At 43.1% G+C, this 15398-nt stretch overlaps 1 protein-coding gene across 11 annotated transcripts in view; it reads left to right on the forward strand.

Moving 5' to 3' along the window:
* The window catches only part of Dnajc6 (DnaJ heat shock protein family (Hsp40) member C6), a 164790-nt gene that overhangs the window by 116181 nt on the left and 33211 nt on the right, over positions 1-15398 (forward strand). For all 11 annotated transcript variants that reach the window (XM_015990955.3, XM_015990954.3, XM_076564574.1 and 8 more), the window contains 3 exons: positions 624-673; positions 769-917; positions 11505-11627. In XM_015990955.3, the coding sequence (XP_015846441.2) occupies positions 624-673; positions 769-917; positions 11505-11627 (322 nt within the window). The remainder of the gene's footprint in view (positions 1-623; positions 674-768; positions 918-11504; positions 11628-15398) is intronic.

The following is a 15398-nucleotide window of genomic DNA, read 5'->3' on the forward strand; positions in this document are numbered from 1 at the left end:
CTGCCAGTCCTTCAACATTTATTTAGTGGGGGAAGTTGATTGCTCTTCCCCTATATGAAAATTCTTACATAAATAATGTAATTTTTATATTCTTAAGAATTAGAAAATTATTTGTTTATTTTGGGTTACAATATGAAGTTTTGAATCAGAAATCAAATGTCAAATCTAATATATTTATTGGCATTTTACTCTTGTTTCAAAGGCAAAATTTCCTGTCTCTTCTGTTGTTCAACATAGACCTTGGTAGGAGGAGAAAAGGGACCTTTGCTTTTTCTCAGCCTCTTCCCGCTCTCCCCTTAGCAGTTCACAATTAGGAAAGAGCGTTCAGTGGGTCAGACACTCGGAAACCGTCGGCGTTAGGAAAGACACAGCAGTTCTATTCTGAGATGGACACTGCTCATCAAGGGGTGTGTGTGTAGGGTGGCAGCATGCACATCTGGGTGGTGTAGCCAGAGGCTATGGGCTGCCTTCTCTCAACGAGGCCTCCTTGTTAGAGGAAAGAGAACGAGGAGAGTTCAGATATGCCCGCTGGACACAAGCGCTCCAGTTCATGATGTTTCAATGGAAACAGAAATCTTCACCTGTTCTGATTGCTCTAATCCCCTCTCCTGTCTTGATTTCAGCTACACAAAGGGAGACCTAGACTTCACTTACGTCACCTCCAGAATTATCGGTGAGTGTCTCATGTTCTTTAGCTGCTCTCCAGTGCCGTTCATCCTGACAGCAGATGGGTTTAACCGCGTTCTCTTTGGTTGTGACCTCTCCTAGTGATGTCCTTTCCTCTGGACAACGTTGACATAGGATTCAGGAATCAGGTTGATGACATCCGTAGCTTTTTGGATTCCAGACATCTCGACCACTACACAGTATACAACCTGTCACCCAAGTCTTACCGAACTGCCAAGTTTCACAGCCGGGTAAGGAATTTTCAGCCCGGGAAAGGATTCTTGAGGACACTGTAGCGTCACTATTTGCATGGTTGAGGGTATATTTTCTCTTGGGAGATGTCCTTGGGTCCCTTGCCATAGACGTATGAGCCAAGAACTATGATATCTGGCCCCTTCCAGCCACAAACTCTTGCTATGAGATATTCTGAATGCTTTGCTTAAGTGAAAATACTTACAAGAACATGTGCCTACCAGTGAGATGCCATTGGAGCCGGGGGCTCAAAGTATTTGGTGGTTGCTTATAAGGCTCAACTTAAAAACTGAACTAACTGCACAGGGTAATTAACTACTGTTTTGCTGTAACACTAATGATGCCTTTGATCTTCTTCTATAGGTCTACATGAGTATCAGTATGAGGCAGTTAGACTGGTACAGACAGACTGTTTTTTAAGAATAATGTATTTTTGGAGGCTGGCAAGATGGCTCAGAGGTTAAGACCATTGTCTGCTCTTCCAAAGGACCCAGGTTCAATTTCCATCACCCACATAGTGGCTTACAGCAGCTATAATTCCAGGTCCTAGGGATCCAATACCCTCTCTGGCCTTAGAGGGCACTTCACTCATATAGTATACAGATATACATGCAGACAAAATGCTCAAACAATTAAATTAAAATAGTAATATACTTGTGACATCCTACAAATGAAGTATAGCATGAACACATCTTTACTGTAGGATCGGTGATACCATCTATTGTATTTTGTAAATTAATTTTTCTATGAGACAAAGCCTTGCTACATATCCCTGGCTGGCTTGGAATTATCAATCTAGACCATCCTGGTCTTGAACTTGCTGTGAGACTGTTGTTTCTGTCTCTCAAGTTCCGGTATTATACACTTGCCCTTCCACACCTCACCTCAGTAATACAATTTCAAATATTGATAATGGAAAGGGCAGCAGCCAACATTTATAAAGTTGGTTTTACAGGGCATGGAGAAGTCTGCATGCAGCACCACACATCACAGAACAGAAAAGGCCAGAGAGAGGAGGAAACTTGCCCCAAACCGTACAGCTAGCAAGTGGTTTTCTGCTTCTGTTTTTGACCATCAGCCTGGGCTGACATTGGAAAAGCTGGATTATCCTTTTTTATCTTAATTAGCCTTTTAAAGAAGTTTTTTGAACAAGGTAGAGGACTATTCTTAGTTTCAGTCTGGGCAGGGAAGCTGTGGGAGCTGGCTTAGGTTCGAGTCTGACATCATGCCTGATACTTTTTGCTTCTGAGTTCTTGATTGACTCACTAAAATAAAGCTTTGCTGCTCTCAGTCTGTCTGTCTGTCTGCTTGCCAATCTGCCTGCCTGCCTCTTTCTTATCTTAAAATGTTTGTGGCTTATCCTTTAGCTGTGATTGGCTCTATAACTGCATCTGGATCTATTAGTAAATAGGAATGACTTTTTTGCATGGACATTAAGGAAGTGGAAGTTTGGGGCTGGTGAGATGGCTCAGTGGTAAAGGTACTTATTGCCAAACTTGACCTAAGTTCAATACCTGGAACCCACAGAAGGGAACTTTCACAAATTGTCCTCTGACTTCTACACATGTGCCGTGGCATAGATGTGAGCACACACATACACAAAATAAATAAAAAAATGTTAAAAAAGTGAAGTTTGACTTTGGATATGCAAAGCAATGGACCCTCACTTTTATGCTAGAACGTATTTTTGCTTAAGGTTCTGGTTGCTCTTGAAAATTTCTGGGTTTAGTCTCCGTCTGTCCAACACACAAAAGCATTGTTCCATGAACTCTCCCAAATCTCTTTCTGTCCTAACAGTCAACAAGATATAAAAGTTTTATTAAGGATCTTTTCAACATGATCTTAGAACATTCTTGAACTTGAGTGTACATCAGAACCATCTGGAAGGTTTGTTAGGCACCAACTTCTGCTTTAGTCAGATGGGAGTCCGGCAAGAAATCTGCATTTTTAACAACTTCCTGGGCACTTCTCCTGTCCTGGCTGTGGGGGATTCCTCGTTGAGAAGCACTCACAAGACCATTTGGAAGCTGGTATGTCCTGTCGTCTCAGCACTTTGGAGGCAGAGGCAGGAGGTTAACAAATTCATGGCTAGCCTGAGCTACACATCAAGTTCAAGAACAGCCTGGGCTAAATAGCAAGACCCTATCTCAGACAGACAGATAGGCATGCAGGCAGGCAGACACCAACAGATAAACAAATGAAAACCATTTCAAAGTGGTTGGGTTGAAATTGTCATTCTGTTGATAAGAGTTTTACATGTCATTCTTTAAAATCTATCACAATAAACTAACCTTCCAACTGTTATTTCCTCTATCATATAATTCCAAGCAAGTGACCCTAAGACATTAATGGAGCCTGGTGTTCTTTTTCTTTCTTTCTTTTTTTTTTTTTTTTTTTTTTGGTTTTTCGAGACAGAGTTTCTCTGTGTAGCTTTGCGCCTATCCTGGAACTCACTTGGTAGCCCAGGCTGGCCTGGAACTCACAAAGATCCTCCTGAGTGCTGGGATTAAAGGCGTGTGCCACCATCGCCTGGCTGTAGCCTGGTGTTCTAATGGAATACAACTGTCTTTTTGCTTATTGAGGAAGGGTCTTGCTGCATAGCCCAGGCTGGTCTTAAATTTTCATTCTTTCTGCTTTAGCTCCCAGGGAATTGCAGGCATGCAGCACTACCCTGAAAATATTTGGGGCTGAGTTTTCTCATTTGGAGACTAAGTGGATGCTATTGTTTTCACACCTGAAGGACAATGGAATACCCCAAAGAGTATTTCATAGAAATTTCATTTGCTTTTGGTATATCTGTGAGAGCCTCAGTTTCCTACTGAAAGTAAGTAAATTTGTAAGATTGACAATAGAAGCATTTATACATATGAAGATAGGCTTGAATAGCTTATTTTTCAATAGCCCCCTCCCCATGTTGTGTGTGTGTGTGTGTGTGTGTGTGTGTGTGTGTGTGTGTGTGTGTGTGCAGGAACATGTGGAAACCAGAGGCTGACATCAGAGCATCTTCTCCAATTGCTTCTCCACCTTAGTTCTTGAGCTATGGTCTTTCACTGAACCCAGAGCTTGAGGTCTCGGCTAGACCGGCTGGCCAGTGAGCTCCTGAGACCTGCCATCCCTTCTCCTTAGTGCTGGGGTGATAGATGCATGCCACTGTGTTGAGCTTTTATATGGATCCAAACTCAAGTTCCCATTCTCGCAAGACAAAGACTTTACCCCCTGAGCCCTATACAGGTATTTATAAAGAAAGGCACCTAATAGTGTAACTAAAGCTCTTGCTACTGGTCTTAACTGGCAAAAGAGAAGCAGGGATTACATACTGAACATCCACCCTGGCCTGCTTTCACTTGCCCTAAGAGGAGGAGGGACCTTGTTTATTTTATTTGATATACAGGACAGTACCCAGCATGGCTAATAAATGTTTCCTAAAATAACAGATGTGCCAAGGAGTCTTAAACATTGTAGCTATAATGGAAATATTTGGTTCTTGCTGTCAAAGCACTTAAGCCTAGTTGGAGAGAGAATGCAGGGCGTTTTAAAGGTGAACGTAAGTAATAACTATGGAGCCTGTGGAGGTGCTCAGTGCTGGGAGACAGGCATGTGGCTGGTCCTGACAGTGGGACACAGTGTAAGTGGAAGACATGGTGTCATTTCCCTTCTAGGCAGAGGCAGAATGTGTCTTAGAAGGCTCATCAGGAGGGCTCTGCTTCTCCAGCTTCATCATTCACTGTCCATCACTAGAATCTGTGTACCCGTCAGGGATGCACAAATTTTATATATATATATATATATATATATATATATATATATATATATATATATATATATATATATACATACTCACACACACTCACTCACACATAGTACTTTCACATGAACTGTACATTCTCTCTAAAAAGTCATCTGAACTACAGGCCCTCCACCTTTTCCTCTGCTGGTCTTTTTTTTTCCACACCCCAGGCTTTTACAATTCTTTCCCATACTGTGGATGACATGGCATCCATAACTCTTCCCCGAGAGTCCCAGCAGAGTTGGTTAAAATGGAACCAGACCTGCTGCTGACCTGCATCTCTCAACCTTTAGTTACAGGATTTGGTCCCCAAATTTGGTTCATCTCTTTCCAAGGTCATTGCCCATCCCTCCCAGCACTGGCTCTGTGAACTGAGTGGCATCTCACTGTCACATACTTAGACAATCTGTCTGCTTAGTTCTCATTCTCCAGGCAATGAGGACTAGAACCATGCCTTCCTGCTTCAAGTTTAGTGAAGGGCTAGGTCTGCACCTAAACCTAAACATTAAGGCACTAGAATATCCATTCAGGATTGCAAAGGAGGTAAAATTTTTTGATTATTATTTATAGAAAATATCTACCCTTGGGGATTAAAAGTATCAATTAAAAGCTGTTAATGACATTTAAGAGAGCATAAGATGAATTGGCTAAGCCAAATATTATTCTTGAAAATTATTTATTTTGTTATGCTTATTTATATACCTTTGTGGATTTTTATATACCATGTGCATAGGTGCCTCTGTAAGCCAAAAGATGGCACTGGATCCCCTGGAACAGTAGTTATATATGGTTGTGAGCTGCCCAATGTATGTGTTGGGAACTGAACCTGGATTACCTGCAAGAGTAGCACATGCTCTTATGTTGAACCAACTCTAGCCCTAAGACAAATATTCTTAATCTGAATGACAAACACTAATAGATACACTCTATATTTAGATTAATTGGTGGGATGCAGAGAACTTAAACCAGGTGCTTGCACCTTTAAAAACATTATGGGAAAATGTATATAGCAATGATTCCATTTTAACCACACAAGTATGTAATCCAGTTTATCTAATTGCACTCAGCAATGTTGTATGACCATCACCACTATCTAGATCCAAACCTTTTCTTATCATCTCAAGTGTTAACATTGCAAACCCCCCTTGCGTGCGTGCGTGTGTGTGTGTGTGCGCGTGCGTGCGTGTGTTTGGGTTTCTGCACAGGTTTGTAGCTATGCCCTTTAATATCAAGAATCTTTGTATCACTCATTTCTTTGAAATACTGTAGGAAAAAACAAAACTCTGGATGACTAGAGATCAGGTCTAACCTTGCCCAGTGTTCTGAAGTTCTGAGAATGCCATTCAGTGCTGCCCAGGCTCACCCTTCTCTGTCCACCTGTGAAGGATGTTACTGGGAACGTCTTGTTAGCAGTGTAGAAACCAGTCATCCAGTTGTTGTTGTTGTTGTTGTTGTTTTTTTAAACTCTTCCTTCATGTGGATTATTTCCAAATCTTGTAGGACTTAGTTTTTACCTTTGGAAACAGTTTTTGGAAGGTGCGTTAATGACTTGGATTCTTACAGGACTCCTGACTGCCAGCCAGGGTGTTCCCTCCTTTCTTCCAGAGCTCACTGAAGAAGTCCTTGTAGCTCCTGGTTATTTCTGCTTTGCTTTGAGGTTGCTGAGGAGGTGGCTGCAGAGGAAGAACTTCCCACTTTCTCTCTTTGGCTCCATCTATGAGGGTCTGGACAGGAAATAGGAAGGTGGAAACAGCCTGGACTGGGAGCCAGAGGTTCACATAGTGCAGTTACACAGCCTTTCATGATCTGAATGTCTCCACCTGGGTAAAGTACAGCTGCCACCTGACAAACGCGTTATGGAGCTATTGTTAATAACCATAGCAGGGCATCACAGTAGAATTTGTTATTTTTATTGGGATGAGATCCTATAATATATGCAGATTATAAGCTTTAAAATTACCTTAGGCTCACATCTCAGTTGTACCTTTTACTGAATAAGACATTCCACTGCTACTTGGACTCAGTTCTTTTTTGTATAAGATAAACATGGCAGCCAAGTGTTGTAGTGTTTGTCTTTAATCCCAGCACTTGGGAGGCAGAGGCAGGCAGATCTCTGTGAGTTCAAGGCCAGCCTGGTCTACAGAACTGTTCCAGGACAGCCAGGGATCTTACACAGAGAAACCCTGTCTTGAAACTTTCCCCTGTAAAAAAGATAATTATGACAATAACAGAACCTGTCTCACAAGTTCCCTCCTCCTTCCCTCTCTCCCCTCTCTTCCTCCTCCTTCTCTTTTTCCTCCTTCCTCTTCCTCTCTTTATATCAAACCAAGGGCCTAATGTACGGGAGGTAAACATTCTACCAACTGAACACCATCCCTAACCTATACAAGCAGTCTCTTACCATGTGCTTATTATAAGAAAGAAATTTGGTTAGTAGTGCCTGGCTTGGAGTAAGCACCCGGTAAGTGGTGACCAAGATTGACACTGGTAATAATAGAATATCACAATTGGTGACTGAGATACTCCTGTCTTCCATAAATGATGAACTGATCAGGAAACACCAGATAGGGTGTGCCAGTCTGATGCTCCACTTCACTGTTGGCTCTTGTGCTTAGCACACTGTGGTGATATTTGTTTGTGCTGTAACAAATAAAGCTTGCCTGGAGATCACAATGTGGAGCTAGCCACTAGTTAACCATAGAGGCCAGGCAGTGGTGCACACACCTTTAATCCCAGGACTTGAGATCTCATGCCTTTGATCCCAGTACTTGGGAGGCACACACCTTTAATCCCAGCACTAAGGAGGTGGAGACAGGAAGTGATATGGCTGGGCAGAGAAAGGAATATAAGGCAGGAGGAGACAGGAGCTCACCCCTTTCAGGCTGAGGAGTCGTAGAGGTAAGAGGTGACTGTGGGTGCTTTACTTCTCTTATCTTTCAGCATTTACGCTGATATCTGACTCTGGGTTTTTATTGTTAAAATCAATTATAATTCATGCTACAGCATACCACTGAGGAGATGAAGATGCATGGCATTCAGCTTCAGCCCTGCAGTTGTCTTGATCATGTACCATGGTCTAGTACCATGGTGGGCCTGGAGCTGACATGGTATCTTCTGATGCTCAGTGACTCCAGGACTGTTCAGGGAGGTTGAAGATGCTGCAATGAAGTGCCGCACAGTCTAGGATCATACTTACTGTACTGAGTGTGACCTGGAGCATCACAGAAAGCCTGGCATTGATCAAATCCCTAATTTGGTGGGGAGGTGTTTATGTCCTAATGTTTTTCCTCTTTTAGACAGAACATGTTTTTTTAAAAAATTCTAATTATGTGTTTGCCTAGTGCTATGTAATTATATATCAAGTAAAGATATAATTACAGAGCACTTTAAATTAATATTATTTGCTTGATTGATTTAATGATTCTAGGGCTGCTAGCCTATTGTGCTAAGAACAATTTAGCCAGCTTTTAGCTGAGATGCAGTTCAGATATTGACATGTGATGTGTGGGTGGTTAGCATACAGTTTTTAAAAGCTTTAAAAATATTGCCTCAGGAAAAAAATCTTGTATTTTCACTCTGTTGTAATCTAAAAAATAATTTCCAACAAATTCAATCTGCCTGTTCATTTTTAAGCTATACATGTAGAGGCTGGATAGATGGCTCAGATTTAAGAATTCAGTGCTGAAGAGCACTTGCTGTTTTGGTGGAGGGTCAGAGTTCATCGTCTAGCACCCATGTGGTACAGCTCACAACCTCTCGGCAACCCCAGCTCCAGGGGATTGTATGCCCTCTTCTGGCCTCTGTGTGTACCCACACACATGTACACACAGCATAAATAAAAAAGGAGTAAGTCCTTTAAAAAGATATTGGACAAATCCTATTACAAAAAAAGTGATTGCCAAGTAGGATTTATTCCTTTTGTTTTTATTTGTTCATTCCCTCAGCGGCAGCCCACCGAAGACAGACTCCCAAGAGTGAGGTTTACAGAAAGGGGAAGCCATGTTTGCTTTTTCCATGGAACTCAGTAGCTAGGGCGGGAGACAGAAGAGTCAGTCCGACACAGCTGACAAACAGTGTGTCCTAATCCTCACAACAATCCTCGAATACTCCCTTGCTCTCAACCCCCAAGAGAATGGAAGCTCGGGACAGTTAGTGCCGTGGTCCGTGGTGACCCTGAATCCATCACTGTGCTGTCTTACTAATAAAAACGGGGATAGGTAAAAACAGGCCAGGACATGGATACAACCGTGATTGGCTCTGTCGGTGAGGGTCAGCGATAAGAGAACATTGAACTTGGGCTTTGAAGGGGTAATGACGTTTTCCAAGGGAGAGAAACACCACAGACAGAAAACAGCATCGACAGATATGTATTTTATAATCCCCCAACGGCCAAATTCATTCTCCTAAATTTTCAACAATTTTATTCGGTAAGTCGTTTCCATTCCTTGAGAAACATCGGTGGAGAGTGCAGTTGGGAAGTGAACAGGGGACTGGATAGCTCTGTTGATAGTTGTGTTGGTTAGAAGGTGTTAGTCACTGTGGAGTTTAAACTGGCAGGCCTGAGCTGGCACCTCCTGGACCCTTGGGTAGTGATGTGAAGTGTTTCACACACTTTGTTTAACATGCCACATCTGTTGTTCCCAAAGGGTATAGAAAATTGGGTAACCTGGAAGTTCTTCTTCACCCACAGTCATTGTATAGAAAAAGGGGCTACAGATTAACAAAAAAAAAAAAAAAAAAAGAACAGGCAGCCTTGGCAGACCAGAAAGGGAATTCCCACCTTTGCTTTTTGAGGTGAGCACACACAGAATTTCTTGTTTATGTTTTTATTAGTATTGTCTGGTGACCAGGAAAGGGCCAATCAATGACGGTCCTTTCACTGCCCTTCCCAGTGTCCAGCACAGGAAGCTGGAGGTGTTTGAGATTTCTTAGGCCAGGTCTTTTTATACCACGTAGCACACCTTGTTGACATCATTCCTTTGAATCCATCCCTCCCTCTGGTCACTCAAGCCACAAACATGGGTGTCACCCTTAACACCTCTCTTAAGTACTCTCCTCTGCACAGCCACTGCAGCCATATGAGCACTTACTAAGACTTCCCTTTTGTCTCCTGGGTGGCTGAGGTGGCTTTGTACCCATTGCCATTGAGCTAAGGGGCCACCATCCCTTCCTCCAGCTCCCCACCAGCTTACCGGCCCCCCAACTGATTCCTTTGCCTCCTTCTGTTGGAAAATGCAGATCCCAGAGTGAGTCTTTTCAAATAACCTCCTCTTCTTCCTCCTCCTGGTGTGAATGTGTGTGTGTGTGTGTGTGTGTGTGTGCGTGTGTGTGTGTGTGTGTGTGTGTGTGTGTGTGTGTGTGTGTTTGGGGGGTGGGGGCTGAGGCTGACATTGAGTGTCTGTTGGCAAAGGGTCTCTTGATAGACCTGAAGCTCATTAGCTAGCTGGTCCAGGGGATCCTCTATCCTCTGGCTTTGCTTTTTGGCTGAGTTGGGCAATGGCTGATCAGTAGTTTTGTGGGTTCTAGGGACCAGATCCAGTTTTGGTCTCCATTCTTGTCCACAAACACTTGATCTGTTGGGACATCTCCTCCATCCTCTTCTTTAGGCCGCCTGTGGTCTGCCCTGCACCCAGGCTCTTACCACACAGGCTCAGTGTTTTCAGTCTGACCTCAGAGCTTCACATCGGCAGTGGCTTGATAAAATAATGATGACTGCTAGAATTGATTGATCAACTTGTGTGTGTCAGATACAAACTAAGCTCTGACAGTTGATTCTCCTGTAATACTGACAGCCGTGGGAATAGGTTCCCCATCCACCATATTCTATGAAGAAAGAAAGGGTTAAAGGTGTAAAGTTTACCCAAGTCTAAACTTCTTAGTATTAGATAGACTAGTAAATATGTAGTCAGTCAGGGGCACGTGCCCTGCACAGTGAGGTCATCCAGCCGGTGCTGCCAAAGCTGATGGGTAATGCTCAAAAGACCTGGACTTAACTGTGTGACTGTAGACAGCTCACCTTTGAGAGTCAATTTTCTCATCAACAAAAATGTCATCTAATCAATATTTGTCTTCTTTGATTGCCATATAGATCAGGCTAAGCAGTGTCATGGTGGGTCTCTAACACATCCAATATATATGTTAAATGAAGATGGGGAATAGTTCCCCTGTGGAAAAAAACTGAGACACTTAAGTCACCCTGGCTCACTCTGCAGGACTTTTCATGTTAAGGAGAGCTTAGATGAACACAGAGACCACAGGATCTAAGAGAAACATCTAGAAGAAGGATAATAGAAACTGAATTTTATGCTACCTAAGGCAATAAAAAATTGTCTAGTTAACTTAAAATGTGTTTCTAAATGTGTTTTAATAACTTCAGTGATACAGAGTTATTTAATTAGAAACAAAAACAAAAAACTGTTGTATTAAGTCAGGTTATCCCACCTGTAATTCTGTTACTCAGGAGGCTGAGGCAGGAGGATAGTGGATTTGAGGCCAGGTGGGCTATGTACTGAGACCATGCATTACCAAAATGACTGTGTGAAGCTTCTCTTTCTGCATTTAGATCCTTTTTCCAACTCTGCCTGTCTGCAATGAAAGATCACAATGCTACCTCCATGAGTGGTGTAACTCATGATTTTGGAGATCTTAACAAATTATTACATTCAATGTGTCTTTCTGCATTTAGATACTGTTCCATACACGGAGAGAGGATAGGATGCCACTTCCGGAAGTTCTGTGAAATGCATACTTATGGAGATGAATTGATGGGAAAATCCACTTCCTCTCTCTGTTTCTTTAGGTCTCGGAATGCAGCTGGCCCATCAGGCAGGCCCCGAGTCTACACAACCTGTTTGCTGTGTGTCGGAATATGTATAACTGGCTGCTACAGAATCCCAAAAATGTCTGCGTTGTCCACTGCTTGGTGAGTGTTCTTTGGTCCTTCCGAGGGGGGGCTTTGGAGAAGTATGGACGGCTGGATCCAGAAGTGTGATGACATCCGAGCTCAATAGCACTTACTGAGCCTCGACTTAGAGGTAGAGCAATGCCAGGCAGGTAAAAATGAAGGAAGAGAAGAAATGATTTATTGCTGTGAAAACCTGTTTTATCCCCCCCCCCAACCCCCCAGAGGAAAAGCAATTGAGGGAAGAATCTGTTATTCTTGGTGGTGGTGTTTTATTTTGTTTTGAGATGAATTCCTACTATGTAGTCCAGGCAGGTCCTGAATTCATGGCAATCCTCCTGCCTCAGTTTCCTAAGTGATGGGATTACAGGTGTTTGTCACAGAACCTGGCTTTATTCTTGGCTTGGTGTTTGAGTGAGAGTAGGAGAGGTCTGTGTTCACAGTCTACATAATACAGGGGTTCTAAAATGTGCCGAGTATCTTAAAAGAGGTAGGAAGAGAGTTGTGGATCCACCGGTAAAAAATGCACTGAGCTTTGTATGGATAAAATGGATAGAAACATGTTTAATTTCTCAGCTAGTTATATTAAAATAAAACTAAGAGAAAGTGACATTTACGCCCTTGTGAGTAGTTTTATGGCCCAGCTCTATTTCCAAATAATTCCCAAAGGATTTGTTGGCTTGGGTTCCCTACAGCTCCTTTCTCCAGCTCTTCTTCTCAGGCTTCTTAACTGTTTCTTAAAACCCAACTTCCAGCAAAATCTTTCTAAACCTTGGGTGTTTTCCACAGCGCAGACATCCTCACTGTGCATCTAAACATGACCTGTGGCATTTAACACATAGTGTCACCCCAGGCCGTTCCCTACTCCTTCCCCACTGGACTGTCCTCTTTCAGGAAGAAACTTTCTTTGAACTTGGACACAAAAGATCTGAGCAAGCGGCTGTGGATATGAACACATCGAGCCCCAGCATAAGTGCTGGAAATAGTCCACTCCGTCTACAAACATCAGTCGGTCTGTGTTGCTTGCTGTTTGTTGTTTTGTTTTGCTGAGGCACTGGATGACTTTCCCGTCCTTAAGAGCCAGCTGGCTGAAACAGAGAAGACTGTTGAAGAACCTTTTTATATTTCTGTTTCAACTCCCAGATACTTGGCAAGCCATACAGAACACTCGGAGTCTGTAAGCATTTAGCGTCAGAGGGTGCAGGGCTTGCCTTTTAGAGGCACAATGGTCACTCAAAGAACAGATTGCTTTTAGGGCCTAGGCAGCCTTAAGTGCATTGGGGATTTTCACTTCAATTTTTTTTTTCCTAAAAGTTTAGAGAGGCTAGAGGCTTCCCAGCTCTCATAATCACAGTGAATTAAAAATTCAAGGCTTTGTGGATTCATCTGGGTACTTAATTGCTATGGTCAGTATAGTGACCAAAATCAGGGGACCTGACATGCAGGTGGAGATGTTTCAATGGTGAACATACTTACCGTGAACTGTTGGTCACTCTAAACCACCCTTGTGGATCCCTGGCTTCTTGTTATCATGTACAAGTTCAAGAAAGCCATGAAAGAGGGCTGGAGAGGTGTCTCAATGGTTAAGAGTACTTGCTCTTCTTACAGAGGACCCAAGTTCAGTTCCCAGAACCCATGTCTGGTGGCTCACAACTGCCTGTAACTATAGCTCCTGTGATCCAATGCCTTCTCCTGACCTTAGGTACCAGGCATGCATGTGGTACACGAACATATATTCAGGCAAAACACCCATGCACATAAAAAAATAAATGAAAACAAGAAAGCTGATGTGAAATGGGGCTGGAGAGATGGCTCAGTGGATATCCTCTCTAAAGTGGCCTTGGGTACAGCTGCAGGCTCCAAGCATCCTCCTACCTGTGCGATCACAGTGAAGCCCATGAAGAATCTCAGAGGCCCACGATCAGTGCCTGGAGGAGGTGCAGGCCAGCTGCCACCTCTGTGAAAGGCTTGGGCAGTGGTCTGGCACCTGTTACAGACTGCTGGCCAGTTACGGGTAGCTACAATGTTCAGAACTTCTCCCTGACTCCCCGAGGTGTGGATTCTTCCCTAGGCAGCATCAGCAGCTGTGCTTGGAGGCAGATCCATCATCTTTTTCTTCAATGCCATTTCTTATGGAGCTTAAATTAAGACAGTTCCAGGGATGTGAGGTATAAGTAAATCCTAAGTGTCGGGGGCAGGGGTTAAAGAATGAAAACTCTACGAAGAGGAAGAAAAAGAGGTTGACAAAGGACGGTTGTCTGACAGGATGTTCTTAGCATCAGTTATAAAGGATGTGCATAAATGAGTCAGGAGGACTTGACTAGGCTGGGGAAAGGAATGGAAGCTATGCATTAGCCCTTCAGTGCCCTCCTGTGCATATCATGGATTTATTTAAAATAATAAGCCTACACTAGTCCTTTAATAAAAAGTAAAACTTTAAAAAAAAAGACCTGTGTGATAGATAAAATGAGTAGACATACAGCTAAGAGCTATGATCCATTAAGAGTGTCAGGGAGGCTACGTTCTGGAAAGAGTGATGAGTAAGAAAAGTGTTTCTCACCCCCCACCCCCTTTCTATGTTCAGAACAGGGACAACAGATTATGGAAGCATGTAGTAGAGTTCTAACTCCTTGACTCCGTCTTCTCTGCAGGGGGACAAATGTCAGGCTAGCAGGGACAGCCGATGAGATAAAGTATTGAGGAAGTAGGACAGATAGAGCCTTGCACTGCCCCAAACTGGCCCGTTTTCAGGACTTCAGTCCTGTGACAAATCCTGACAGCACGTGGAGAAACAGCTGGGGAACACAGAACATGTTCCCCATGTTCTGTGAGAAAACAGGAAGAAGAGGTGCTGGGGGAATAAAGAGAATGCCCCACCCAAAAGATGGAGGGGGTCGATCCCGCAGGACTATGGGTCCCCGGGAATTAGTCAGATGAATCCGCACGTATAACTTAAAACTCTTAGAAAGAAGGAAGCCCATGGGCCCAGCTGAGTGCAAGGATCAAACCAACTAAACATTTTGCAGTCAGGCAAGTCGACTACTTGGGAAAGTTTATGGAGTTCCAGCTTCAGAGTTCCAAATTTCTTTGGGTTAAAAGGAAGTAACTTGGGATGAGTTATTTGATTTTCAGCTGGGTGATGACTGAATATCTGCTTGGAGCAGTGGATGATTAATAGACCAACATCCTCATGGGTGAAAGCTTTCTTTGGTTGTACTTAGAAAGTCAACAGCTTTGATGAAGATATGGAAAGCAAGCTTTATCAGTTTTCTTAGAGTTGGGATGGTCCCAGAATGAACTTGGATTTGAAATGGTCTTGTGGGCTGGAGACATGGCTCAGTACTTAAAAAGATGCGTTCTTACAGAGTGCTGGAGTTCAGTTCTCAGCACCCACGTCAGGCAGCTCACGACTTCTATAACTAACTCTGGGCACGTGGACCAAAAAGAAAAAAGAATATAAAATTAAAAAAAAAAATCAACTTGGAGGAAAGTGTTTATTTCAGATTACAGTTAGTTCCATATCACAGTCTGTCACTGCGGAAAGTCAGGACAAGAACTCAAACGGGGCAGGAACCTGGAGGCAGGAGGGATTCAGAGGCCATGAAGGAGGCTCTTTAGTGGCTTGCTCCATGGCTTGCTCAGCCTGCTCGCTCGCTTGCTTTCTTTCTTTCTTTCTTTCTTTCTTTCTTTCTTTCTTTCTTTCTTTCTTTCTTTCTTTCTTTCTTTCTTTCTTCCTTCCTTCCTTCCTTCCTTCCTTCCTTCCTTCCTCCTTCCTTCCTTCCTTCCTTCCTT

Source organism: Peromyscus maniculatus, chromosome 2 (assembly GCF_049852395.1).
Source record: "Peromyscus maniculatus bairdii isolate BWxNUB_F1_BW_parent chromosome 2, HU_Pman_BW_mat_3.1, whole genome shotgun sequence".
NCBI lineage: Eukaryota > Metazoa > Chordata > Mammalia > Rodentia > Cricetidae > Peromyscus > Peromyscus maniculatus.